The sequence below is a fragment of the Betta splendens genome, chromosome 10, assembly GCF_900634795.4.
Source record: "Betta splendens chromosome 10, fBetSpl5.4, whole genome shotgun sequence".
NCBI lineage: Eukaryota > Metazoa > Chordata > Actinopteri > Anabantiformes > Osphronemidae > Betta > Betta splendens.
In genome coordinates, this window is record NC_040890.2 from 5,811,131 (window position 1) to 5,838,976 (window position 27,846).

The 27,846-nt window shown below is 41.8% G+C and overlaps 1 protein-coding gene across 1 annotated transcript; it reads left to right on the top strand.

Moving 5' to 3' along the window:
* Positions 1-8,298: 8,298 nt before the first annotated feature.
* On the top strand, positions 8,299-27,014 carry si:ch211-159i8.4 (matrix-remodeling-associated protein 5). Its single transcript, XM_029166065.3, has 17 exons — positions 8,299-8,653; positions 12,187-12,310; positions 12,553-12,689; positions 14,705-14,834; positions 15,283-15,521; positions 15,633-15,784; positions 16,085-19,120; positions 19,325-19,584; positions 19,770-19,980; positions 20,078-20,275; positions 20,352-20,870; positions 21,006-21,177; positions 21,278-21,544; positions 21,658-21,784; positions 21,917-21,997; positions 22,988-24,131; positions 24,221-27,014. Exons 2-17 carry the CDS (start codon positions 12,224-12,226, stop codon positions 24,772-24,774), a joined length of 7,314 nt encoding a protein of 2,437 aa, XP_029021898.3. The 5' UTR covers positions 8,299-8,653; positions 12,187-12,223; the 3' UTR covers positions 24,775-27,014.
* The last annotated feature ends 832 nt before the right edge of the window (positions 27,015-27,846 follow it).

Below are 27,846 nucleotides of genomic sequence, written 5' to 3' on the forward strand. Positions count from 1 at the left end.
AAAATTAATTCAGTACAGGGCTTTTACTTTTTACACCTGTTCATTAAAAACCTGGTTGGATGGTTTCCATGTAATTTTGTGATTTAATGCTGACTTTAAAATTGTGGCAGAAGGAAATGTGCATGACTTAACATAATGCACATTTACAGAAATCAAAACCCAACTCTACATAAAACCCAGTTCTACATAAAAGCTAAAAAGACACAACTCTAATTTATTTATTTATTTTGTTCACTAAGCATGTTTACTATATCTCAAAGATGCTCTAGCTGAAATGCAGTCTTCATTTCCTTCATTCCTTCGTTTCCTTGTCCCCTCTGTCAGTGTCCCCTTAAATATTCAAATGTGCCTTTGTACTGTACACACGTGTGTAGGATTAAAAGACCAGATGTTCCTCAGAGGTTTACCAGCATAACAGACTCATCCTGGATGCAGCATCTGCATAAAAGTAAAAAGCACGTTACTGGTTTGATTTTGATTTACCCGTTCAAGAAATTAAACAGTACTATTTGCAGTTCTATCCTTTACATAATCCTATAAACAAATGAAACAAATTCAGGTTACAATTGAATACTAGATCAAGTAGTATTACTGATGTAATAATTTGTGCTAAATGAAACAAATCCTTGTTAATCAGGTATTTCCCTTCCTTTACTCAACATTTCTGAGTGGTTAGAAAAGCTTGTACTGTATGTTTTTAAGGATATACAGTAGATTAAATAATTGGTAACAAAGCAACACAGGATAGAAAAATACTCAAATCACTGTTTCCACTGAACATAAGTCTTGTGTAATTCCACCTGTTATCACTGAGGAGAAAGAGTTGGCACTGACTTTGAAGATGCTGGCGCAAGCAGTTGTCCACAGCACAGGCTCTAGTTTCTGCTTCTTGACTTATTTGCGTTGGAATGTCTTGCTCCCTTCTCTGCCTGCAGCTAAATGGTCGAGTTTTTTTCCTTGAATATTACTGATTTCTCATGTTAAAGGTTACATTAAGTTCAACACAGGTGAGCATTAGGGCACATGTGTGTCACATGTGTATGTCAGAGTACTAAGGTGAACCTGGAATCTTTCATATTTGGGCCTAATGTGTCATTTTAAAACCATATTTTGATTTCAATTAAGTAATTAGTTAGTTTAGTTATTATTTAGTGTGTGATTGGAAATTGAGACACATCAAGCATCTGCCTGGTTCAATGATTAGGTCAGCTTGTTGCTCTTGACCCAAATGAGCGTCTTTGGAAATAGCAGGATTCCTTGCTATTGTAATGAGCATGACCTTTGTCATGCACACAGAATTATGACCGTTACTGATACAGTTAGATTAATGTACAGAAACACTTATTGTGGTGTGCTAGAAAACGTTAAGGGCAATGCAGGACACGTTGATACTGTATCTCTCAGCACATCACACACCCAGACACATCCAGTACATTTACCACACGTATACAAATCTATATGCTATATAACTATACTGTAGCTACAGTAGCTGATGGCTGACAGAATGTTGTGTCATGTTAGTTGTCGTATCTATAGCTATTAGTTGTAATATCTATGGCCATAGAGCAGCTGGTCCACAGGTGTAGTGAGAACCACTTAGAGGTCAACACCCTCAAGACTGTGGAGATGGTGGTGGCGTCAGGAGGAAGCGCTGGCCCCTCTCCCCCTCTGGCAGGCGCTACAGAGCCATAGTCACCAGAACCACCAGACAGAGTCAGCTTCTTCCCCCAGGCTTTGTCTGAGCTGAACTCGCCACTCACACAGAACAAGGAGTCAGTGCAATGACCCTATGTGACATAGTGTGCTGTTTATGTTACTAGAGAGTACCAGGAGATGGAGATAGACCGAATATAATTCCTTGCTGGTCAAACTTGGCAAATAAAGTTCATTCTGACTAGTTGACCCTGAGACTGTACGAGAAATAAGATACATACTTTATTGATCCATTCATTGAGTTATATGTGCAGTGGGCTGCCACACATGGCACTAGGATAGGATACGACTTTATTAATCCCACAATGGGGAAATTCTTGTGTTTAAAGCAGCAGCATGACAAACAATAAAGAAAAAGTAAGCACCAACAGCAGAAAAGTTGTTCAAAAGGAAATAACTGTAAGAAACAACAGGTTGTGACAATTGTGTGTCACTGTAGTACTGTGTTGTACAGTCTGATGCCTGTGAGGAGCAATGACCTGCAGTAGCTCCTTCCTGCACTGTGAGTGTGTGGTGCTGAAGGAGCTGCTCAGAGCCTCTACAGTGGTGCAGGGGGTGGAGGGGTTCTCCATGATGGATGTTAGTTTACCAGCACCACCTCCTCCATGGACTCCAGTGTGCAGCCCAGGACAGGCTGAGTCTCTTCCTGTCTCTCTACTGCCCCCCGCCCAGCACACAGCTCCATACAGGACTACTGAGGCCTCCACAGTGTCATAGAAGGTCCTTAGCAGCTGTCTGCACACACCAAAGGACCTCTGTCTCCTCAGCAGGTGGAGGTGACTGTTTAGGTGAACACCCAGGTATGTGTTCTCAGTCTCAGTGTCTGAGTCCTGGACGTTCACCGGTATGTGTTGTGGAGGGGACCTCCTGAAGTCAAGGACTAACTCCTTTGTTTTGCCAGAGTTAGGGATCAGGTGGTTATTTTCACACCAACCCACAAAGTCAGAGATGACCCCTCTGTACCCCCCTGATAAACATCCAATAATGGCCGTGTCATCTGGGAACCTTTGGAGGTGACAGTGGTGGGAGTTGTTGCAGACGATCACATAAGACACACAGTCCTTCAGCTTCACAAATCCAGTGTGAAGTGTCTTGCTCAAGGACACAACTTGTGGGGTCAAACCAGGGACCTTCTGCTTCTCAGGCTGATGCTCGTCGTGCCCCATTGAGCTACTGTAGTGGGCCACTACACTGTATGTGGGCGTCTTTGCTGTGCAAAAAAGAAAAAAATGTTATAAACCCTGAAGTTATAAAAAGATTAAAGGTTAAGAGCTGATTTCATACTTGAGTTTTGGGTCCTATTGTAATAAATCACGTTTACTGTAAGTAAAAAAATCTGTCTGTGATTTGTGTGTGTGTGTGTGTGTGTGTGTGTGTGTGTGTGTGTGTGTGTGTGTGTGTGTGTGTGTGTGTGTGTGTGTGTGTGTTTGGGCTGTTGGGCCTCATCCTTCACAGCTTGCTGTGGCCCCAGGGTCCAAATGCGCTCCGTCAAACATCTGTCTCTGCCTGTTTGCTCTCTCTCCTCCTTTCACAGACATGTGCCGCCCTTCAGGTCGTTCCTGAGTGCCATGCTGTGCTGCCACAAGCATTACATACACCTCACTCAAACACAGTAACTCACACACTAGTAAGAAGTATCTTTCATAGTATCTTTCATAGTAATTAACTCATCTGGAAGATGCCTGCATTACTAACTTTCATTAACATGGCTGTTACCAATCTCAAATTATTGTTAGTCTGTAAACAATTTAATTTCATTCCTTTGTATTGGTCTGTTTCACATAAAAAACAAAAAACAAAATGGAACATTGTTAGTTGATGTCAGTAAGTTTAAGGATGCCAGGAAAAAGCGTATAAAGTGTAGCTGTGAGCACCTTTGTGTTCACAGTTTGTTCATTGTGCACACAAACCTGGAGTCCTCATTCAAATCGTTCACTAAATACACACATTTGTGTTGTATTTCACATACACAGCGCAGAAGAGATACGGCTGCTGCAACATAATATTGGTTGAACTCTGAGTTGCCTGAGTTGATCTTGACCTAATTTCCAGAAAAGCAATCAAAACTATTTTTTTACTTCTTTGTTCACATCATAACCTTTGTTAGGTTATGATGCTATAGCTATGGATAAAAGTGCCTTATTATCTGAAAGTGTACCAGGTTCTTTAAAGCTATGACAATTCTGCAGAGACACTTTTGTTTCAGATGGGTTTGATTCACCTTCTGATTTCATTTTCTATGTCATTAAGCAGCTGTTTCTCTTCATACAGAACACGGATTCCTTCTCTGCTATCACCTCATCTGTTGTAGCTGTTGCTTCCTTTCCTGTACCATCTCACTGAGGTCTTGTACTGTAAGTGTGTGCTCCAGATGCAGCCAGAGCTGCTGCACAGCCTGTAGGACTGTAGGAACATCTGATAAACAGCCCGTCACACTTCGACTGAGTTACTGTGACTGTGAGTGAGCTAATGGAGCTTCTGAATGAAGTCTTCAGATAAGCTGAGAGCTGAGGCATTTGAAGAAGAAATCATATGACTTTAGATGCACCCTTTGTTGACAAGAAAAAAGCAGGTGTTAGGTTTTATGGTTTAGAGGTCACAGAGTAAAGGAAGTGAACAATCAACATATACACTAGAGCTCGAGACGGCAGAAGACAGACTAGAGGTAAGAAAAACCCAGTAGGCACTGCTCTGAGTCCATAGAATGATCAACTGGGAGCACTACGGCCTTTATTAGTGTCCAATGAGGAGTAAAATGGTCAGATACAAAGAGGCGTAAACAAGTTTTGACTTGGTGAAAGTACAGAAGCGTCTTTACTGTATATAACTAATTTGTTTTTATTGTACTTAGTAACTGGATTAACTTTACAGTTTTTCCATTAGGACAGATTGTAAGAATAAAATGGAGCTTTATTTTAAGGCCGCTGTTAAACACTGTGGTTGCCATGTTTGGTGTGTCACCAGCAGAGCAGCGTCGCAGCATCTCCGTCCTCCACCCCCCCCCCCCCCCCCCCCCCGTTCCCCCTTCAGCATTCCTGAAGTAGTGATGGAGGAAAGAACGTCAGTGAAAACATGAAACCATAGAGCAGTGCAGCACACATGGGGAACATGAATGTCCTCTGGTCCCTCACATGATAGAAACCTCGGCTCTCAGAACGGCTGCAGCTCCTTCTGTTTCAGCTCCCAACCAACCGAGAGTCAACACAGCTGTGCTGTGGGAGAGCGGTCCACGTAATGGGGAACATAAATATAAAAGAGGAAAAGCAGGAAGTAATAGACAGAGAGTGTCAGTCAGTGCTTTCTCTCTCTCTCCCTCACTCCAACCGGTCCAGGCAGACGCTCGCCCACATTCAGCCTGGTTCTGAGGTTTCTTCCTCCTGGGAGCTTTTTCCTCTCCCTTTTTGCTGTCAAACTATAACTGAATTTAAACTTATCTGTATGTAGCTGAATTGAGTCCCACGACTGAGACTGAGGAGGTGTATCATTTGTGAATAACGGTTGAGCCTTTTTGTTTGCAGCCCCTTTGTGAAGCCTTAGAATGCTGCAGAGAGGCCGAGGCAGGAGCGGAGCGGAGCTGCAGCCAACGAGCGTCTAATCCACGGGCTGACGATGGAACGCCGCTGCTCCTGCATCAGTCCCAATACAAATAAACCACCTTCTAAGGGGATATGCTGTGAAAAGGGCTCCAGTGCCAGTATCGGGTAAAGAAACAACACGGGAGCCAGTAGATTATGGAGATGCGGAGGTGAACAGATGGAGCATGAAGAACCTCGGTGCTTGTGAGATTAGGACAACGAAAGACTAACAGCCAGAGATTTGTAAGGAACGAATGGGAAGAGAGATCTCTGAGAAATCACAGCTGGGTCAGAGAGCAATAATAAAAGTGGACCTTGATTCTTCAGCTGGAGGTTTGGAAGTAAACAGAAATCTTAACTAACACTGTGACGTGGTTGCGTGTTAAAGCTCCTTTTGTGACCTTCTGTGATCAGCTCAAGCCTAAGAAAATGTCTTAATCACTATCTACACATTTCATTTTAGCAATGAGATTTCTTATGAATGCATGGAATGTTGTCGCTCTCACGCATCTCATCTACTAACTGACACCTCAATCCTGGCTTCAACAGTCACTTTTGATTGAATGTAACATCTTTTCAACTGGAACTTTAATTTTGACGCATTGTCATAATTTCACCCAGAGCCACTAAAATGGCTTCAGATGTCCCGGATTGAGTTATACTTTTAATTACTGTGTTTGTTTCTTTGTTTTTGCTGTTACAGAACGTCTCATCCTCAGTGTTACAGTGTCATGCACATTCAAATTACGTGGCTTAGAGTTGAATATGCTAGAAATTCAGATTCAGATCTGGTGGTAGAAGCTGCCTTTCAGTCCTGCATTCAATCAGACCCCTGTAACGTGTGCCAGAAGGTAGCAGGCGTTGGAGTGACTGTGGTCCCTAATGATGCTGCTTGACTTTCACAAGCACCGTCTGTGAAAGATCTCCTCAATAGAGACGTGACTGCTTCTCGTGATGGTCTGTGCTGTCTGCACCACTCTATGTATTGTAACTGTAGATTAGAGGTTTACACTATAGTTTAAACGGAAATGTTCGTAAACATATAAGGCCTGGACAGAATATGGTCTCATTCAGTATGAATGTCTCTCTGTTTGCACTAGTTCTTCATTGTAATTTGCAGAACTTGTCTTTGCACATATGCCTGGAAGCACTACTTTAATTGTACAGAAATACAGTCGTAAAAAAAAAACAACAAAAAACGATTCATTTGTAAGTGACTGTACAGTATATGTTATATGTATATACACACTCATACAACTGGCTTCACTACGATGAATACTGATGATTGATGATGAACTGATGATTGATGATTGTGTGTGTGTGTGTGTGTGTGTGTGTGTGTGTGTGTGTGTGTGTGTGTGTGTGTAAGAAACTGCAGAGAGAAAGAAGTGTTGAGTGATGTAAGAGTGTAAATGTATCCTGTTGAGGCAGCTATGAATGGGTTCATACATTCATTGTGACCGATGATGATGAAACACACAGTGAATTCTGGTTTGAGACAGAAGAAATCAAAACAAAGCAATTCTAAACATAATAAGTATAAGTAGTCAAGAGATCAACTAAACTTTTGTGTTTGCATTATGGACACACAAGCACAGGGCAGAGGCGTCACGGTTTACGGGTCAGATCAGTTTGCTACAAGTAGAATCTACACAAGTGAATATATAAATGAAGAACCCAAATAGAGTTGGCTTTAACCTTGTATTCCATTAATAAATAAAAAATACACTTTAACGCATAATTGAATGTAAAATGTTAAAACATACAAAAACCATGAGGTACAAATCCTTTAGGAATTTGGATGGAGTGGTTAGAGGAAAAACAAATACTGTAATAAAGAGATAACATTTTGGCTTCTTGAGTGTTATTGTTTATTATTATTGTGAATCCTTTTACTGTAAATCCATTTTACTTTAAAACACAAGATGACTATTACTGTTTTTCTGTTATCTCATATTTCTGATGTAATGGTGAGCACTGATGACGCAGAGCCAGAAGCTCGTTGGTTCTGTGTGGACGTTCTCACGTGTGTGTGGGTTCTTGGTTCATTACATAGACGGACAAATAGATGAAAGTTCGCTCCCGTAGCTGCTCATTATGTACTGAAACAACACAATCAACACAAGCATTCACTTCATTCATTCAAAGTGAAGGGTAAAATATTTTCCAAAAAACAAATACAATAAGTCATAAAACATATGCGTCCTCTGATATGTGGGTGGAAAATAGAACAGACCTTTCACTGTGGCAACAGCATACAGTAATAAGATGCTTTTGTTAAGTGTTTTACAGGCTTTAGCTTGTAAACCGCACAGCAATGGTTTCATCTCCTCTTTCCAAACTAAAAGGTGGAGCACATTAGCAGTCATTCACTTACAAAAGGCCATTCAAGTACATTTGTTTAGACTTTGACTCTAAGCAGGTGAGCGACTTAAGTGTTTCCAAATGTTACAAATATAATTAAACCCCTTATACTCAATGAGAACAATATGGTTAAGAGCCTTATTTAGCAACACTCTTGTTGTGAAAAGCCCAGACTTTATATTTCTGCCTGTAAGCTGTCAACACGACAGCATTATGGTTTTATCAGGGCTTAGGGTCAATTCACCTCACCCTGTCTCATTCACTGTGTATTGTAAGCAGGCAGATCACACAAGCACTGACTGACTACCGATATCTGCGGAACACTGTAATTGTCAGCGTGCATTGCCGACGGCAAAGGCTTGACGTCTATGGGAGCGTTAATGTAACTGACTAATCTGGATACACAAACTGTAATGTGCTGAATGTCAGGAGGGAGAAAAGAGAGGAAGAGGGGGTTGAAAAGGTAAAACCCTGTAGAGTGAAAAACATCTGAGATGGAAAAAGCAAAGAACGCAGAGAAGTAACAAAAAAGACACACAAAGGAGTGAAAAAGAAAGAAAAAGTGTTTCCAGCAGGAAAAACAACAGTATGGAAGGGGGAGCAAGGCAGAGCGAGAGAGAGAGAGAGAGAGAGAGAAAGAGGGGGATGAATGGAGGAGGTGAGGGAAGGAGCGTAGGTGTAGAAGGGGATGGAGAAGCTGCATTCCTGACCGCACAGTTACAAGAAAGAGGGGAAAGACGTTAATCTGAAATCCAGATGCCTTAAGGACCAGCAGAGGGTCAAACTAATCCACACACACATACACACACACACACACACGCACGCACGCACACAGAACACTACATCCCCTCTGTTACAGACCTCGACTTGCAAGTCTGCAAACATCAACTGGACTAAAAGCATCCAGCGGGTTCTTCTTCTACTGTAGGATCTAAAGGACTTGTTTTTTGGAAGGGTCTATTTTGGACTTCAGCTGTTTGTTTTTCTGTAGTCATTTCCAGGTGAGTTTGCTTTTTAGGTTTTTATAGAGCACATGTGTTAAATGCTTCCAGATGTGACCATCACTTCCCCAGAAGCTCTGGTGTGCGTTCAGATTCTTGGAGAAAAAGTGAACGTTTGCCTGAACTGAGTGAGTGACGTCCGGTGACTAATTGTCCAGTGTCAGTCAGAAAGCGCGAGTCAGCAAAGTGACACCTTTAAAGGCACATTTGTCTTTGCAGCAACTCGAAAGGCGCTCAGAGTCGCATTGACAGAGATGCGGCTGGTGTCACTGGGATTCATGTGGTAGTTGATGTGTTGAGTTGCTCTCCTGAAAAGCGTCGATGCGCCTGTTTGTGAACACTGTTTGAATTTTGCCCAGCAGCGACAAAAAACGTTCAATGTGATTTAGTTCATAGAAAGTTTAAATATTTATTCTTGCTGTAGTGGGAAGGGAAGCGTCGCCTGTGCGGAGGAAGTGTGTTTACTACAGTATAACCAAGTCCTCTCACGCCGTCGTCCATGCTGATACTAATGAGAACTACACACGCTCAACATAAATACACACAAGCATCCATTACCCACTGACGCTTCCCTCTGTGCAAACACAGAGGTCTGGTAACATTTGGAAAGATTTACGGCCAAATACTAATTTCAAAGGAATCTGCTCATGAAAAGTAGTTAAAAGTCTCAGTTAGTGCCAGTTTGTCATGTGATATATTTGATGTGAGCACAATAAAAGAGATTTATTGTATGTTTTTTGGAAGTCAGACATGAACCAGACGTGTATGAAAGGAATCATAAAACTACTATTTTGAATATGAAACAAAATGTCAAAACATGTGTTTGTTAATAACAAATATAAGAAATCATAGTAACTCTTTATATAATGAGAATATATTGTACAGGAATACAAGCGTCTTGGAAAATGTGGGAATCATATTGTAGTTCTGTCCTGACATGTGTTATCTTGTATGGAGCAGCTGTGACTTGGCTGGTAGTCAGTGCTTCTGGGCTCCGCACAGACCTTCTTAAAGGAATATGCCGCGCTCTGAGGAGACACTTGGTTGGTGTTGAGTGAGAACGTAGAAACACCAATGCACCCTTTGCATTAAAAATTCCTTTAGTGGTCGTGACGCACAGCCTCACACCAGATGACCATGACCCCATGATGGGAAATTCATGAAAGACTGCTGAAGTTTGAGTTTAGATTGGGATCACAGTCCGACTGAAGGGACTGAAGGCCCATTGGTGATGACACGCTCATCCAGGGACATGAAAGGCGTCATGCCTGTGCTCAGCTGTCACATCATGACAGTACTGCACATGTAGGTGTCAGATGCAGCGCAGCAGACGTTGGATTACTCAATGGTTCAATAAAGGTTAAATATAAGATTAAATTGTCAAATGCTGCCAAGTTGTTGTTCCCCCTTATCTTTTTATTGTGTTTACATGTGCTACTTGCAACAGGACTGAGAGATGGGGCCTGTTGGGTGGGGGTTGGGGGGGGGGGTCTGCTACTGTCGTTGTAGACTTTACACGTTACCACAGCTGTTTGAGTTTGTCAGGCCCATCAGAGCTGCTAGGAAGCATTAACTAGGACTGCTAGTTACTGAACATACTGTATATGTAACGAGCAGCGGGGGTGAGTGAAGGGAGAGAAAAGCAGAAATGATGAATACTTCTGGCCACAAGGCGTTTCCTGCTCTCATGTTTTTGTCCTAGTTAAACTTTCTCTTTCCTTCACTCCCTCCGGCCTCTGTTTTAATCTTTTGCTCCTCTTGGCTTGTGTGACCTTAAAGTCTCCTGCACCATCGCACAGGATGGCTGGTAAAACCATTAGAGTAGATACAAGGACCAGCTTCCTCCTCCTTTACTGCCCTGTAAAAAACACAGCAAGGCAGAAACAGTTGCAGCAACAGGTCACGCTCTGACCTGAGCCTTGTTATGAGTGTGTAGTAGTGTCTGACACCCAATAAACTACACTTGTGGATGTCCACATATAGATTAAATGGCTAAAATAACACGTGAGGCAGGCACCACGTTGTCATATCATACAAACAGTGTCATAAAATGCTTTGTTTTATGATCCAGTTCACAAGCTGTCAAATGTCATTACCAAGCAGAGGGCACAGGTTAAAGCACTTAACCCCTACGCTGGAGCGGTGTGCTCCACAACCATTCATCTGGAGTAAGTCTGAGACCTTTGCTGAGTCGTCCTGACCTCTGACCTCTGTGGAAGAAGCACAGGGAAAACGTTTCCTCTGTGAATCAATACAGCAAACAGCCGGAAATGCTGCTGCTGTTCACTGTGGTGTGTCTGCTGAAAGGCTGCGTTGGGTTTGGCCAAACATGATGATGAGCATGAATCACAAAACTTTTTCCTTTTTCTAACCTCGCTGTCATTACTTTACCACTTTACATCATCCAAGTGATGTCTTGCAGGATCTGAGATGTAGATTGCATTGTGATAAACCTGAATGCTCCAGACCAGCTGTGTATAGCAATAGCATAGCATAGCATAGCATAGCATAGCATAGCATAGCATAGCATAGCATAGCATAGTATAGTATAGTATAGTATAGTATAGTATAGTATAGTATAGTATAGTATAGTATAGTATAGTATAGTATAGTAAAGTATAGTAAGGCAGCTACTGTCAGATCAATTGCATGTGTTCCTTTACTGCACAGGTTCTGTCTTGGTCAGAGTGGACACAACCAGAGTGTAAAACATAATCATCTGATACTTTTTATCTTCTGGATAAAATAGGAAACGTCATGTGAAAACGTATGAGCGAAAGCATAGCAGTAACAAAGCAAAGGAACGTGTATATCATATAGTTTAGAGGTACAGGTTTTGCGGTCAGTACTCCTCTTTCTCTATTTATTCTCTCTCCATCCATTCTCATTCATGCCAACGTTTGTTAAGTGTCAGAATGGTGTGTGTTGGGCTGTAACTGCTGTATCTGGGCTTTTATGCCCCCAGAGAACGTGCCAACCTTTAAACTGAAGAGGATGCCAGACCGCCCGGTGCAAATCGCTTGTTATAACTTCATGCCACCAGATTACGTCTGTTTTCTGCCTCTGAAAACATACCTGTTACTGTACTTTTGAATAGATTCCTATTAGGGGAGCTGCTGACCACAGCGCTGCTTTTGTCTCTAACACTATCATGTGACTTTATTTTTAGTGTAACATTCGCATGTGGACCTGGACAGATCATTATTAACGCAAGGCACTGGAAGTCGTAATCATAAGCTCCTCATTCATCAAAGAGGGAAACCAAATCCATACATTTCTGAGAACTCATTAGAGAAACTCTGAACATGCAAACATGACGACTATTCAGAGGGTCATGACCTCAGAGGATGAGGGTTGTTTAAGTGACTTACAATATTGTAGTTATGAACAGGGCTGGTAAATACTAGCATGGCCCTGAATGAGTTTACAGCATGAGTAGAAAATGATTAATGCTTGTTACCCTAAAATGTCATAGTCTAAAGCTGCTTATTTACACCACACATGAGCCTCTAACCACTTCCTGTCTTGTGCAGGTGTATTCATGGCGTGAGGCCCGGCAGACATCCAGTCATGGCCCTGTGGTGGTGTGCTAGGCTCCTCTGCAGGCTGCCTGCAGTGGGCTTTCCCCTGCTCTTCTCATCGCTGCTGTGGCAAACGGTACAGTCTGTAGATCATCATCACAGTAGCTCTCAGGTTCTTTTACTGTATAAGCTCATTACTGGTGCATTTACAATTTGAAAAATATTTTGCCAGTTGCTAAAGTTTCATCTTCTTACTTATTTCTTCCCAAACTCTAACATCTGAATGATTTTTTTTCCTTCTCATTTTTATTGTTCTCTGTCTGTGTTTTTTGTCCATATCCTTCTATAATGGACAGCTTTCTTCTCTCCCCCCTGCAGATTTCCCTCGTCTACGCCGCCCCATCCTGCCCTCGGAGCTGTAGCTGTCCAGGTGTCAAAGAGGTCCACTGCACGTTCAGACACCTTACCACCATACCAAAAACCTTCCCTAAGGACACAGAGAGGCTCAACCTGGGGTGAGGAGCCACTCACTTAACATTAACACATACAGTATAATATATGCTCACAGACTCAACGAGGCACTTTGGCCTTAGGCGAAGAAAATCAAACATTCAGCAGAAAGTCTAGAATACTGTGTGGCTGATTTATGAGAGACATAGTTAATGGTAAAATGAAAAGTGATAAAATAGACACTGGTTATCATTTTGGTGCATTGTAGTGTTTCATTTTTTACCACATGTGCATGTGAGAGCAAATGCGGAGGCCAGAAGATGCTGTGAGTGACTGAGCTTTGTTTCCAGGACTTTTTCAACTAGTTTCCTTTATTTTTATAAAGATAATGAATAAAAAGAAACTGTATAATTACTGAAGGTAAATACACTGCGTGATGTCATCTGGAGGACCTTTTAGTTCAGATTAGGTTGCAGATGTTGCTCCTGTAGAACTCCAGATGACTGCACAGTTGTCTCATTAGGTAAAAAAGCATGTACCCTTCTGCTTCCTTGTGGGTTTCACCTACTACAGTTTTGTATATGAACACAAATATGCTGTATTCTGAAACGATGAGCTCCAAACTAAACACTACATTTAGAGGTCAAAGGTCAGTGAGTAGCAGCCAGTAGTAGGCTTGCCTTTGTGCAACGCAGTCACCGAATGCTGTGTGTTGTGCTAAACTGTGCTTACAATAGTCTCCAGACAGCTGCACAACCATACAGCATCACATTGTAAACCGTTTCCACATGTGGCCCTGCACTGTGGGAACAGCCCAGTGTGTCTTAGCCCAAAACTAAAACACACATACACACAGAATGCTGTGCATTGTTATTAGCAGCCCCAGACCAGCTCACCCCTCCTCCATACTGTATATCAAAACACACATCAGACCAACCAAAGAACTTCCAGCATGGATTCTAGACTCATGTACTGGAGTCCAGAATCCACTCTGCATTGTCTTTGATGTCCATCTGTGCCTTCACAACAAAATGGAAAAGAACGGTCGACTACACATTTTAGCTTTTGAGGACTAAGTGAGCCTTACAGTGCTATGGATGCAGCCAGTATCACCTTTAATGGGAACAAAGAAATTCTCCTACTCTGCAGCAGAGCCTACATGTGGAGAGGGATCAAACGTTCATTAGGCTACCAGGCTCTAGCTCTAAATACTAGACCACCCTGCAAACTTGGGGGCCAAGAACGAGGGGATTTAGCTTCTAATGCAAAGCTTTTCACACAAGGCATGTTTGAAGTGTTTTATTTACACTCTGGACTCTGTTTTCCCTTAGTGCAAATCGAGTGCAGTGCCGTTTATACTACAGCAAACTGTTCTAATAAAGGCTGGATCTCATCACTCATGCAGATTAAGTAGAGAAAACCAAAAAGCATGGTGTCATCAAGAGTTAGGCTTTAACATGTTAAACATGTGTACAGAACATTTATGGAACACGCTCCCATTCAGTGGCTTCTTCATGAGCACAAACACAAAAGGAAATAACTTTCACATGTTGGTTTCAGTGAAAACTCTCAGGAATGTGAACATGAATTTTGGTTGTGAGGTTAAAATGTAATTTTGTAACTCACCACAGACTGTTTGAGGTCTGTCAGTCCGATAGTTGCTGTAGTCAGGTGATGCTTTGGGCTCTGGTAACCTCTGTTCTAAACTGTACAACCAGTTTGTATTTTGGTTGGTTGGAATGTTTGCTGAAGAATAAGAACCTCAATCAAGGTTTGCAATTCATTAATTGTGTTTGTATTATCTTTACTATAAGAAAGGAACACAAATACCACAAACGATGACAAAAGCAAGGCTTTTTTGAGCATATGTAAAGTCATTACAAACTTGAAATTGTCATGATTCATTATTCCAAACCCTAGGTTTCTGCCCTGTCTGGTCTTGTCCCTCTTTAGTCTGTGTGATTATACTCACCTTTGTTAGTGTGTCATCCCTGTTCCTGTTGTGGCTCCTGTTCTTCACCACTTTCCTGACCTCTAGCTCAGTGCAGTGATTCATAAATGGTTTCTCTCTCTCTTACAGTTATAACAGTCTGGCAGAGGTGGAGGGGTCAGAATTCAGGTCACTGCGACAACTGGAGATGCTTATGTTGCACGGAAACGACATTAGCACAGTCTACTCAGGAGCGTTTTACAGCTTAAGATCGCTACAGGTAGGGTGAGCATTACCTGGTATATCAGTACTAATTAATAACTGTAACTACTAAATAATAACTAACTAATATATTTCATTAGTAAAGCTTGATTCAAAGTGAACCATACTGGTGCTGGCTAACAGGGGGACAGTGTACATTGAACCGGAACCAAATCCACTCTCCCTCTACTAAACCCACATTTAAGCTTACTTTTAAATTTAAGCACTTTGATTACTTGACTAAAGATTCAGGGAGTCTTGGGTCCAGATGGATCCAATCAGAGACTAAATCTGCATTTTAAACAGACCAATAATTCAAGCCAATGCACAATTTAAAACAACTCCTCAGTTAAAAAGAACTAAGCATTTGAGACTGTTTATATTTATTAGGATTTTTAGAGTCTAATTCTTCTTCATTTGGCATCTGCGATAATAAATGTGTGACTGATACACGTTTCTTTTCCCAGATCTTGAAAATGAGCTACAACAAGTTAACCTTGGTGACCCCTGGGCTCTTCGAGGGCCTTGTTGGTTTGATCCGTCTCCATCTGGACCACAACCTTATAGAGTTCATAGAGCCATACTCTTTCTCTGGACTGACCTCTTTAAAACTTCTTCAGCTGGAGGGAAACCTCCTCAAAGACATCCACCCTCACACCTTCATAACCGTGTCAGTACTTGGAAGCTTTTGGACCTCTGGACTTAAGTAAGAAACCAAAGAGACAAAGTTTGGACAGCAGTTTAAATGTAATTGAGTTTGCATGTTTCCAATAAGTCCAGGAAGTGAAGAAAATCATCCTACTATTTTATCTCTTAGACACTTACACCTGTCTGACAATTTGTTGGAGCAGTTCCCCGCTGCAGCGTTGAAAAGTGCTCCTAGGCTCGAGTTCCTCTCTCTTCATGGTAATCCATGGAATTGTGACTGCCAACTCAGCTGGCTGGTAGAATGGAACTCTGCACATGAAGGTAAGCCCCGTGGATTTTATTTATTTATTAGGACTAACAGCAATTAAAAATAACAATTATAATTGATTTAGAGCTGTTTTACTTTCCACATGGCAAAAAATCTGATTCCTGAAAATGTTCCAAAACTAATAGCTACAGTAATTGAGGTTTAGTCCCATGCTGCACCTGCCTGTACTGTACATATATATGTATGTTAATGTTATGAGTATTTTGCATCTTTCTATATCTTAACATTTATCTTTTGTCCTTTTATGTCCCTCCCTCCGTTTATTTCACTATTCCCCATCCTCTTCCTGTCAGGTGTAATAAAGTGTAAGAAGGAACGTGGCTCCAGTGAGACTTGCCCCCAGTGTTCCTTTCCTCAAACCCTAAATAGGACTCTCTTGTTAGGACTCACACCAGACCAGCTGAGCTGTGAGCGTCCAGCTCTTCACTCCCCCCTTAAAAAGTGGAACAACCCAGTGTGGGCTGAATCTGAAGCAGAGCCGGACTTGCCATACACCCGGGACTATGAAAAACCTTTAGGCCACCTGACTTTTGCTCTGTCCGACAGTCATGGAAACCATGCTCAGGTGGCATGTGATGTGCGCCACCCTGGAGACAGCTCACCAATGAGTTGGGCAGTGAATCCACAGTCGCCTGGGGAGTTATCTGTCAATGTATCGCTGCTAACTCTGCTTGAGTGTGAAATTGATCGAGAGACTTTGCAAAGTCTGTGGCAACTCATTGCATATTACTATGAAAGCCCTGCTATACTGGAGAGAGGTCAACTCAGAGCTAATACAAGTAAAGTAACCTACCAGTATGTCCAGGCTGTAAATGAAAATTCACCATATTTCACAGAATTAAAAGGGCATTTAGTAGCAGAACCCTCATGGTTGCTTCAACCCAGAGTCACACTGAGACTCAACAGAAAACAAACAACAACTAAGAAACTGGTGATGGATTTTACTACAATAATTACCAAGCACATCAACGGCCAGAGACAACAGGATGGAGACAATGACCTCATTTCTTCCTGGGCAATAATTCGCAGAGGGACAGGTCAACAGGTTCAGACGGCTCTTGAAGGTACCAAGGTTCATCTGCAGTGCAATGTCATCACTTCAGATAGAGACGTGAAGGTGGAGTGGATACTTCCGGATTTGACTGCTGTGGAGGATGCAAGTGATCAAATAGAACTTTCTGAAAGAGGGGAACTTGTGATTTTAAATGCTACACTCTCTGACTCTGGGCTTTATCACTGTATGGTCAGAACCAAAGCTGGTGTGGACTTGATGCCTCTAAGGCTCACCATCAAAGAACGCTTACTCAGTCCCACTGCCTTTAATGGTCAGAAGGTTTTATTTGAAAAGGGACAATCATTCTCTCTTACTTGTAATGTGACCTCAGTCCAGCCAAGTCAAATCATATGGTATCTACCTAAAAACCAATTCCTTCTCCCGACACAACAGACAAAACGCGCAGAGGTGATGGCTAACGGAACTTTGGTGTTAAGGAAGTTGACGCAAGAAGATTCAGGAGAATACAGCTGCTTGGCTTCAAACCTGTATGGAGTTGACATGATATCTCACATGGTAGAAGTAACCGGAGGCACAACCGCTGATAGGTCTAAATTAGACGCTGAGAGGGACCAGCAGATCTTACCAATACACACAGAGGAAGGAGAAGGTTCAGGGGTAGACTACCAGGAAACTATACGTCCTTTTGCTACACAAATCCCTAAAAAGACTACAACACAACAACGAAACCGCAATGGGCTTTCAAAGAGAATAAGAATTCTAAATTCAAAAAGAAAACCAAACACATCAATTGGGAAACTGGATCCCAATCGCTGGGCAAAGATTTTGGCTAAAGCTAATGCTAAACCAAGTGTTGCTCTGCCTACAGAGCAATCACTAGAAGAGCCCAGCACTGTTATTGTGCGCAAACCAACTACAACCATTAATTCATTTGTCTCTACGTCTAGCAAAGTCCTTCACATTACTACCTCTACGTATGTTACAACACAACCAACAGTTTCTTCAATTAACCGAAAAACTAAGGATGAGGTCCAATTGACAGAAAATATAGATGATCATCAAGAAATCAATCCACAGCTTTTACATCCTCCACCTCCCAGAAGTACAGAACCATCCCAGGAACAGCATACTGGAAGGCCAGGGAGGCCATCTATCACAGCTTCTCCTGCGGTTGGAACTCAGCAGCCTGTTGAGCAATACTTCAGAAGGAATAATGGCTTCCTTCCTGGCCAAGCAAACAGAAGACGACTTCCATATAGACGTAGAAAACTGCCAACGAGAACTGGAATCAATTCCAACCTGAATCCATTCCATAACTCATCAAAAAGGCCTCAAACAACTGTTCCCCCAACAACAACCACCACCACACCACCAACAACCACCACCACAACCACAACTACTACTACAACAACCACTACTACTACTGCCTCCACTACAGCACCTGTTGTAGCCACAGAGGAAAACCATAAAACCTTATCTGCTGTGTATCAGCCAGAGGAATATGAAGGCGAAGACTATGAAGAATACAATTACAAGGAAAGCGAAAAAAAAGATTCAAATGGAGAAACTCTTTTTACCTCCCAGGATGTCGACAGGAGCCTCACCACACCATTTGTAGAAAAGGTTCTTGATATTGATGCTTCACTCTATTTACCTAGTCCAAAGACAATTATCACTACAAGGTTAGAGAGTAGCCCTCATCCTACTGAAAGGACAAATGTGGATTTGACACAAACAGAACAAAAGGCTGAAGACACTGTAAGTTTAGAGAAATCTAAAGAGGAAGACGCAAATGATTGGCAAGAAAATCAAAAACTACTCAGGGGGGCTAGTGAGAAAAATACAGAATTGAAAAAGAATCAGGTATCACCACATTACAATACACAGGATAGCACTGGGCCTTCAGCAGAAGAAAGTATAAAAGCCCAACCAAGATTTCCATCTCCCAAAGTCATTCCTTCACTTTCAAATAGAGCTAGAACACAACAAGTCCCACCAAACCAGGAAAATGAGCAAAACAGGACCAGAGTGAATCCCGAGAGCCACAGTTTTCCTCTAGTGGAGCCAATTCATCCCTGGCTGCATCGGCACAATCAAGAAAGAGGGCAAACTGCTGTATCCCAGACAACACAGACAGGCCTTGACAGAAAAACAGGAAAACAGACTGCAGTGACAGCAGGCAGGCACTCCGAGCCTCCTAGAGTCTCTCCCACCTCCCATTGGCCCTCGCATCATCATTTTCAACATCATCACTATTACAACCCCATCTATCATTCCTGGCCAGGTCAAAGGGCATTTCCCAATCGATGGAAAGGTAAGAAAAGCTGCAGTGTAACTACTGTTAATAGGAGGTAACAAGTAAAACTACATTAGTGGCTTATTTTGCTAATACACTAAGCCAATGAAAAAATGTCCCATATACAGTATAGTTATGTTACAGTACCTTATATATTATATATATGGTAACATAACTATATTATGTAAGATCAAATTGTTTTACATCTGTTTCTCGATTCAGCGTCCCAACCTCTACCCACCCATCGACCCTGGCTCCACCCCCATCCCTGGGTTCAGGGCCCATTCGTGACTAACGGACCTGAAATAGTTGCTGAAACAATCAAACCCACGACTACAGTTTCAAGAGCAACAGGGAATTCCCGCTTTACAATCTCCATTCCCCATTTGTCACATCGTGATCATCAGAATAATCATGAGGATGGCAGAACCCAAACCAGAGATCAGCTGTTTCTTACAAGACTGAGGAACAGATACAGACAGGTACAAGTGTAGGCTTTTTGTGTATATAGCTTGTAATCTGTCATTTAATTTTGTATTAAAGCATTTAGAATATACCTTGAAAACATACTGTACAAGGTCTGTTGCCTCCTGGTGATCAACAACGATTTTTTTTGGACCAAGTCTTAAATCCTTTTAAAATAGCATTTTTAATTGATTTTTTCTAGGCACAGCTTGATCGTATCACTCAGCTTGGCAAAATGGCAACACCTCAAACTAGCTACAATCCTCCCTACTCCTTCACACCCAAACCCAACCTTCCACCTCCACCAAGACCTAACAATCCCAAATCACCAGCATCTACTGGTGTCTTGTCAACTTCTGCTCCTAACCACCACACTACTGCCGTCATGAACGGGGGTCAGAGAGCCTTTGGAGGTAAGGGAATCATTGAAAGTCATTCAAATCATTCAGTCACTGCTTATTGTATATACAGTACAATGTTTTAGGCTTTCTGGATGTATTTTTGTCGCAGGACGAGCCAGTTCTTTGTGGTCCACAGCTGTACCCCCTTTCCCATGGGTGCTGGGAGCTGGAAGTGGTGGGGTGAGACCCCGTATCACTACATCAGCTGCAGCCAGTGTGTCAGTTCTGGCAGAAAGTGATGTACTCCTGCCTTGCAATGCAACAGGAAATCCAGAACCAAATATTTCATGGACCAAAGTTTCTACTGGTAATAGGAATAGTTTTTTTTTCTTTGTAAGCATTTTTATTTAAATATTAAAGACAGAGTCTTTAATATTTTTCAGGTGCAACAATTCCAGCTAATACCAAACATGGGCCACGCTTTGAAGTCTTCCCAAATGGAACTTTTATCATTAAAAACGTCCAGCTCCAGGATCGAGGACAATACCTCTGCACAGCCCAGAACAGGTTTGGAACAGATCGAATGGTCATTACCTTAGCTGTACAGACTGAGGCGCCCAAGATCCAAGCACCCACGTCAACGGAGATAGCAGTTTACCTGGGAAAAACTGTGAGCCTCGACTGCCTGGCATCTGGAAAACCACCAGCCCAAATATCCTGGATTCTTCCAGACAGGACGTTTATTCGTGAAACTGGGACCATTCACACCTTCCTTTCTGCAGTGTCTCTCCTTAACAATGGAACTCTACAATTTCATCCCACCAATTTCTCCAGCAAAGGGGACTATAAATGTATTGCAAGTAATGCAGCAGGTGCTGATACAATTACTTATCGTCTCCATGTTGCAGCTCTGCCTCCAAGCATAGGTGAAGGAGCAATGGATACTGTGATAGTTCAGCCAGGTATGATATGCAAATATAAAATCACTCAATAACAAACAAAACACCAAACAAAAGATATCTTTTTTTCAAGAAAAAAGCTTTTCTCAACACTTGTATTGTACGTATTAACTGCGTAATAGAATCTCCTCCAACTAGGCTGGAACGTGTATGTCCACTGCTCTGTGAAGGGTGAACCAGTGCCTGCTGTCAGATGGGTGCTCCCAGCGGGAGTTCATGTTAAGCCGTCACAGTTTCTGGGACGCAGGCTTTTCGTCTTTCCCAATGGAACACTGTTTGTGAAGACTGCATTGCCATCTGATGATGGGAGGTATGCAATAATTATACCCTATCATAAAATGATAGTAATAAATAACACTAAATAACTTTTACAGTTATTTTCTGTATTTCTGGCATCAATCCTTCCACAGGTACGAATGCTTGGCCACTAATGTAGTAGGCGTTGCTAAAAGAACAGTCCAACTGGAAGTGAGGACGGATCCCCTCCTCACCTCTCACCAGCTCCCTCCTCCTCTCTCCATTCCGCCAACCAATCATCATGCTGCGCCATCTCGCCAACACCAAGTCTCAGCCATGTACGGTTCTGCAGTCTACCTCCACTGTCCAGAATCTATCGGATCCACAAGAGGGACCGTCTGGCAACTGCCATCTAAAGTCATCATGGAGCATCGATATAGGTTACTGAATTACTTCTTTTTGTAACTTACACTGCTCATGTGAGCATTTAAGTGTGTTATCCTTAAACCCTCCTGCTTTTTTATAATTTCATCTCTCTCCTGTCTGCGTCCAGTCCAGAGAGACCAATTAAAGTTTTCCATAATGGGACGTTGAGAATTCTTCAGCTTACAGAGCTAGATGGTGGAAATTACCTGTGTGTCTTTCAGCGACCGAATGGAGAGGACATGGAACTCTTTCAGGTACTGTATGAGCAGCACAGATAATGACTTATCTCTTTTCTCTTTGTTAATAATAACAATTATAGTTAATGCTGATTTATTGCTTATAGTGATGTTTCAAATATTTTAATATTTTAATCTTTTATTTATCAGGTGGAGGTGTTAATGACACCTCCCAGAATTCAACATGTTAGGACTACACAGACCCAGATCACCTCTGGAGAAAACTTTCAGGTACAGTATATTGTAACTGTAACTGACTTAATTAAAAATTAATGCCTAAAAACTTGATCTTTATGTAATTTAATTAGATGTACATTTTCCATGTAAGTTTATCAAATAAATACTAAGTAGGGGTGAGATTTAATGTAAAGTCAGGTTAGGGTTGTGCAATTTCATCAGTTTATGTTTATGTGAAATAGTTACATGAAATAAGGTGATTGGATTATTGATTCAGTTGCATTCTCTGCATCTGATCCCTCACTGGTTGTAGCTAGCAGCCACATCCAGAAGTTTGTGTGAAGCTTCTTACTCATGGAACTTTTGAGACTAACTCGGCTCAAACCTAGAACCTCCTGCTTCTCAGACTGCCGCTTACCCACTGAGCCACCAAAGGAGTTTCCGTATCCCATGTAAATGTTACTAAAATATGAACATAAATATAAGAATAAATATATATGGTTGATTGGTTATTTATGAACACTGAAAACATATACACTTACAAACGTAATTGAAAATTATACAATTAATACTTTGCTATTGCTTCAACAGTACAACACGTAGTGCTCAACCGGCTCACAAACAAAGTTTCCCAAGGAAGTCAAAAAACTAGGTTTTATCTTACATGTAGATATTTCACATAATCATAAACTAATGAAATAGGTAACATTAATATGAAATTCCTCATTATCTGTACATCAATAAAACATAAGCTTTGTGTAAAATTACATAACCCTGCTGACCAACCTGTTTCATAGATCTTAAGCAAAGGTTATTTATTTTTTTTACACATTGTATATGTTTGAGCATATCTGAGCTATGTTTATTTCAACAAGCACATAACCATTTGAAATCCTAGCTTTCATGTATACAATACTTAAAAATTATAAATATGTTTTTTTAGGGGCAAAAAACATTTTTTGAGTGTAGCTTGGAAACAATATCTAATCCAAAAAAACGTTTTTGTACTGTTATTTTTTACATCAGTACTTTTATGTTTTCTAGGTCGACTGCGTTGCGACAGGCCTCCCTGATCCAGAGGTTTCCTGGAGCCTCCCAGATGGAACTTTAATCAACAATGCGCTTCAATCTGATGACAGCGGTCTTCGCAGCCGTCGCTATGTGATCTTTGGCAACGGAACTTTGCTCCTTCAGCACATGGGCAAAAAAGATGAGGGGGACTACACATGTTATGCCAAAAACAAACTGGGCAAAGATGAAAGAAAAGTCAGCATCAAAGTGGGCCCAACTGCTCCAAATATAAGATCAAGATATCAGTCAATCGTCTTGGTAAAATTAGGACAGTCAGCTAAGTTTAGCTGTCAGGCAACAGGTGACCCTATGCCGAGGATTGTGTGGATCTCACCTCAGAATGATGTTATATCCACATCATCACATCGATTTCAACTTGTAGATGGGACATTAGTAGTCAAAAAAGTAACACTGGCTGACGAAGGGAAATATGCATGTGTGGCACGAAATTCAGCTGGTGATGATATCAAAAACGTGCAACTTGAGGTTGAACCACAGCAGCCATCTATCAGTGGGATCAAAGGGGAGAGCACCACAAAGGTTCTAGCTGTGTCTTACCAGACGGCACTTCTGGACTGCAGAGTGGAGGGGAAACCTGAACCAAGAATCTGGTGGGTTACTCCCTACGGCCACTCGCTCTCAACACCCTACCTCGGTGGCCGCTTTCAAGTCCATCAGAACGGGAGCTTGGAGTTGAGAGGGGTCAGGAAAACGGATGAAGGGAGTTACATGTGTCTGGCTAAGAACAGCCTGGGAGACGCCTCACTTTTGATAGAATTAGAGGTGGCATCGCTGGCAGAGAAGCCCAGCTTTGCAGTTCCTAACATTGAAATCTTACCAATAAAGCAAGATGGCGGGGAGCTGGTCCTGGAGTGCCTCGCTCGAGGCAAGCCAAACCCAGAGTATGCCTGGGTGCTTCCAAATGGGACAATGCTAATGCCTGGTGCTAGACTTCAGCGCTTCACCCACTATCTGGGAAACGGAACGCTACGGATTTCTCAACCAGTTGCAGGCGATAAGGGAGTGTACCGGTGTCTAGCGAAAAATGTAGCAGGGCAAGCGGAGAAGCGGTATGCCCTGGAGGCAGGCCGAAAGCCAGCGATCCGAGGATTTACAGGTACATCTTTGCGTATCAAATGAAAGAAGGCTACGTTTTGGTTTCTTCTATATTCACAGTATGAATTGTATTTATTCACTGTGTTCCAGGAGGAATGAAGATCACTTATGGCCTTGATCTGACCTTGCCCTGCACCGTGGATGGTTGGCCACAGCCATCAGTGGTTTGGAAGCTACCCAGTGGCCTGGTTCTGGACAAACCTCAGACCACTGGCAGAGTTTCTTTTTTCTCCAATGGGACCCTGCAGCTCAGACAAGTCGCCAACTTTGATAAAGGCACATATGTATGTAAAGCATCCAACTCTTTTGGCTCAGCGACACTGTCCTATCCAGTGTCAGTTATGGTTTTCCCTCCACGCATCACTAACATACTCACCTCAATTACAAGAGTCAACCGGGGATCAGCAGTGACATTAAACTGCGCCGCGACCGGTATTCCCAAGCCGGATGTGTCATGGACGTTGCCTGGACGCACAACACTTGTTCCACATAACCGCTTCGCTGTGCAGGGAGGGATCCACATGACAGAGGATGGGAGTCTGGTCATTCAGAATCCTGTGCTCATGAACTCAGGCATTTACAAATGCAATGCCAAAAATGCGCTTGGAACGGACTTCAAATCAACATACCTACAAGTTGTCTGAATGATAGTCATAATAACTGTACAGGGAAATTTCTTCAGGATTTTAATCATGCGAACATGTTCAGATTGTAAGTTCTTCACCAAACGCTGACATTTTATTGTGACTTCCACAGTGAATATTCACTACTTTTGTTTGTACCTTTTTCTTTAATCTCTTCACCAACAGGTAGATTATGTACTTTGAATTTTCCCCTCACATGTGTTCAAAGTGTTACTCACATTACTACGTTAAACTTGGGGGAGAGAGTTCATGCAAATCTACCACCAATGTATTTAAAATGTGACAGTTTCACACGGGTTTATTATCAGCTATTCTATTAATTCTAGGTGTAAGAGCAAATTCATACTCTCTACTGCTGATGTATTACATAAAATTAACTATCATACGTATTAGTATCATTTATTAAATTTCATGAAACAGTAATAGATTATAACAGCTTAGATTTTTTATTATTAATAGCTGACTGAAATGTTCACCACAAACGTGAAAATGATAAATACTGTATGTATGTGAATGTGTTATAAGTTAAAATAAAACTCATACATACATACATTTTAATCAGATGCTTCATGAGCTGTAAAAGTAACCTCAAAGCAAGTTCAAACCTTTGATCTTTTACCTTTGATCTTTAGGTCAATATATTCTATAATTCTTCCTGCCAGAACCTATGTATGCAAACATGTTAATATCATACCACCATGGAGTAACAAAGCCGATTTAAAAGGTCTCTTTGTACTTCTCTTTAGCTGACAGCGCTGCTTGCTCTTAACTCTCACTTTCAGCTTAAAGATCAAGCAGTTTAACAGCTTGCCCAATGAGCAGTCTCACCAAATATCCTGAGAAAAAGGCGCTGATCCATTTTTTCTATCATGCGTGAACAGAATCTTTAGGTTTGGTCTGATCTAAGTGGCAGCTGGGACTGGGGTTTAGTCAAGCTTCATAGATAGAGCACATTCATTTACATATGTTAGTATTTTAAATCTTCATTCTTACTGAAACATGACAGTCAGACGACTTCTTGCTTTGAGACTTTGTTGTCAAAGTATATGAAAGCCAAACCACTACTATTGCTTGTTTGAAATCAACCGATGAGACGAGTGATTGATTTTTCGAGAGGTGGTACTGTAGATAGGACACGAGTTCATAGGAGCAGGCTCAAATTTGTAAGTTTGAAACCAAAGCAGTGTTTGGTGTATGAGCATATACTGTACGTATGCATTTAAAGACGTGTTTACTTAAATGCAAGCTGTGTTTCAGAGTTGCTTTGTGTTGATCAGGACGTACATGTACAGTAGATGTCCCACTGAGCCTTGAATCCAGACAAACAGGCCTTTTATTTAGGATGAAGGCAGCTTTGTCCAACACAAGTGCTGGGATTGTTCACATGCGAGTGTGCGTTTCTTGCGCGTGTGTAAGATGGAGATTATGTGTGTACGTCTGCAAGGAAGAGGTAGGTGTCTGTGAGGTGTCCTTAAACACAGTGAGCTGCATGGGGTGCCAGTGCGCTATATCAACAGCAGGCCTGATATCAATAGACGGGAAGTGTGCACTAACCTGCATTCTGTGGCTTTTGCTTCCTTTGCTAATATTTAAAATGGAGGCACAGCAACTCAAGCACCCAACAGCAACTTGTACAGCAGTAAGTAAAACAGACTCATTGATTGTTGCAGCTGTTTCCATGTGATATGCTTAGAATGCCCTGCAGTACAAAATGGATTTCACATAATCTGTAGAGAAACTGTAAGGGTGTGTTTAAAGATACTGAGCTCTCAAGATTTCTCAGAAATTCCACTGGGATGCAAAATGTGTGTAAGATCAACTGATCTGTCTACAACTGTCTCAAGCTAGTAAAAATGAATATTATCAGGGTATTGATGGTCCCAACATGAACAACATGAACAACATGAACAACATGAACTCACTAAGTGTAAATAGGGGTGATTTGTAAAAAATTTGGCAGGGGAGGCAGAGCCTCACCTCGCCTGACAGTATCATAGCATGACTAAAAAACTTCTGTCCATTGCTCTGTGTTTTACATGTTACAAAATATTTTTTTCCTATAATTTCAATTCTAATGGTCTAATACTGTATGGCGAGAAACCAGAAGTGAGGCTTCAGCCCGATGCTGAAACTGTCAGTAAATGGGCTGATACAAGGTGTAATCTGTTTCTGTTTCACATTTTGTCTTTTTTTGCAGCCTTCAGACGGATTTATTATACACCATGACTTTGTACAACCTGCCTAATGTGTTTATCGATGTTTTTGTGACGTGAACACCGACAGAGAAAACTCATGAGGGGAGGCTGGACAGGTCTGCGCTTCATCCGGAAGGGGGCGCTGCTTCCACCCTTTAACACAGGGTGTCCCCACAAATGGGTTTCATTTTTCTAAAAAGACTTACTGAATGACACTAAGTAAAACAATTTAAGTGCTTGAGAAGTAAATTTGAAAAAATACACTCTTTTAAGGTATTATGATTGTAAAATCTAACTTCAGATGACTTTGTGCCTCACCGGCCTTGAACCTCACCACACACCATTGATAACAGTCTAATCTAAACCACTGAACATGGTAAACAGAACTAAACTGTGCCCAGCACAAACGTTCTCACAGAGCAACAGCATGGCTGTGAAGTGAATATTACCCGACGCAGACCAGAGGTGGCTCCTGACTTCATCCTGCAACATTTTACAGTGGTTGTTGTGCAGCTTTTACATATTGCACTGTATTCCAATCAGAACTGAGACAATTCTATGTCAAAGACGATTTTGTAATTTATTCACTGTTGCAAAAACAGACGCGTTAGTGGGAAAACTGGTCTCTACCTTAATCACGCCTGGAATCTGAAAACGCTGCAGCCCTGTGCATAATGGCAGTGTTGGTTTCATGGAATGTGATAATGTGAGCAGGTGATTTGATCACATGATCAGACTTGGTGTAAAGATTTGTCTCCTTTTCAAAACAGCAGTTTTGTAACTTGTTTCCATTACAGGTCATACTGTAGGTGTTCTATCCTGTTTAGGACAGGTGTTCTGTTGGAACGTATGAATGCTGAGGAAAATCTCTGGGAGG

Bases quoted from the DNA above. Each gene is read 5' to 3' on its own strand.
- si:ch211-159i8.4 (XM_029166065.3), top strand. From the start codon at position 12,224: ATGGCCCTGTGGTGGTGTGCTAGGCTCCTCTGCAGGCTGCCTGCAGTG. The intron at 20,276-20,351 runs GTAATAGGAATA...AATATTTTTCAG, and splicing joins ATGGACCAAAGTTTCTACTG to GTGCAACAATTCCAGCTAAT. The intron at 21,545-21,657 runs GTTACTGAATTA...GTCTGCGTCCAG, and splicing joins ATCATGGAGCATCGATATAG to TCCAGAGAGACCAATTAAAG.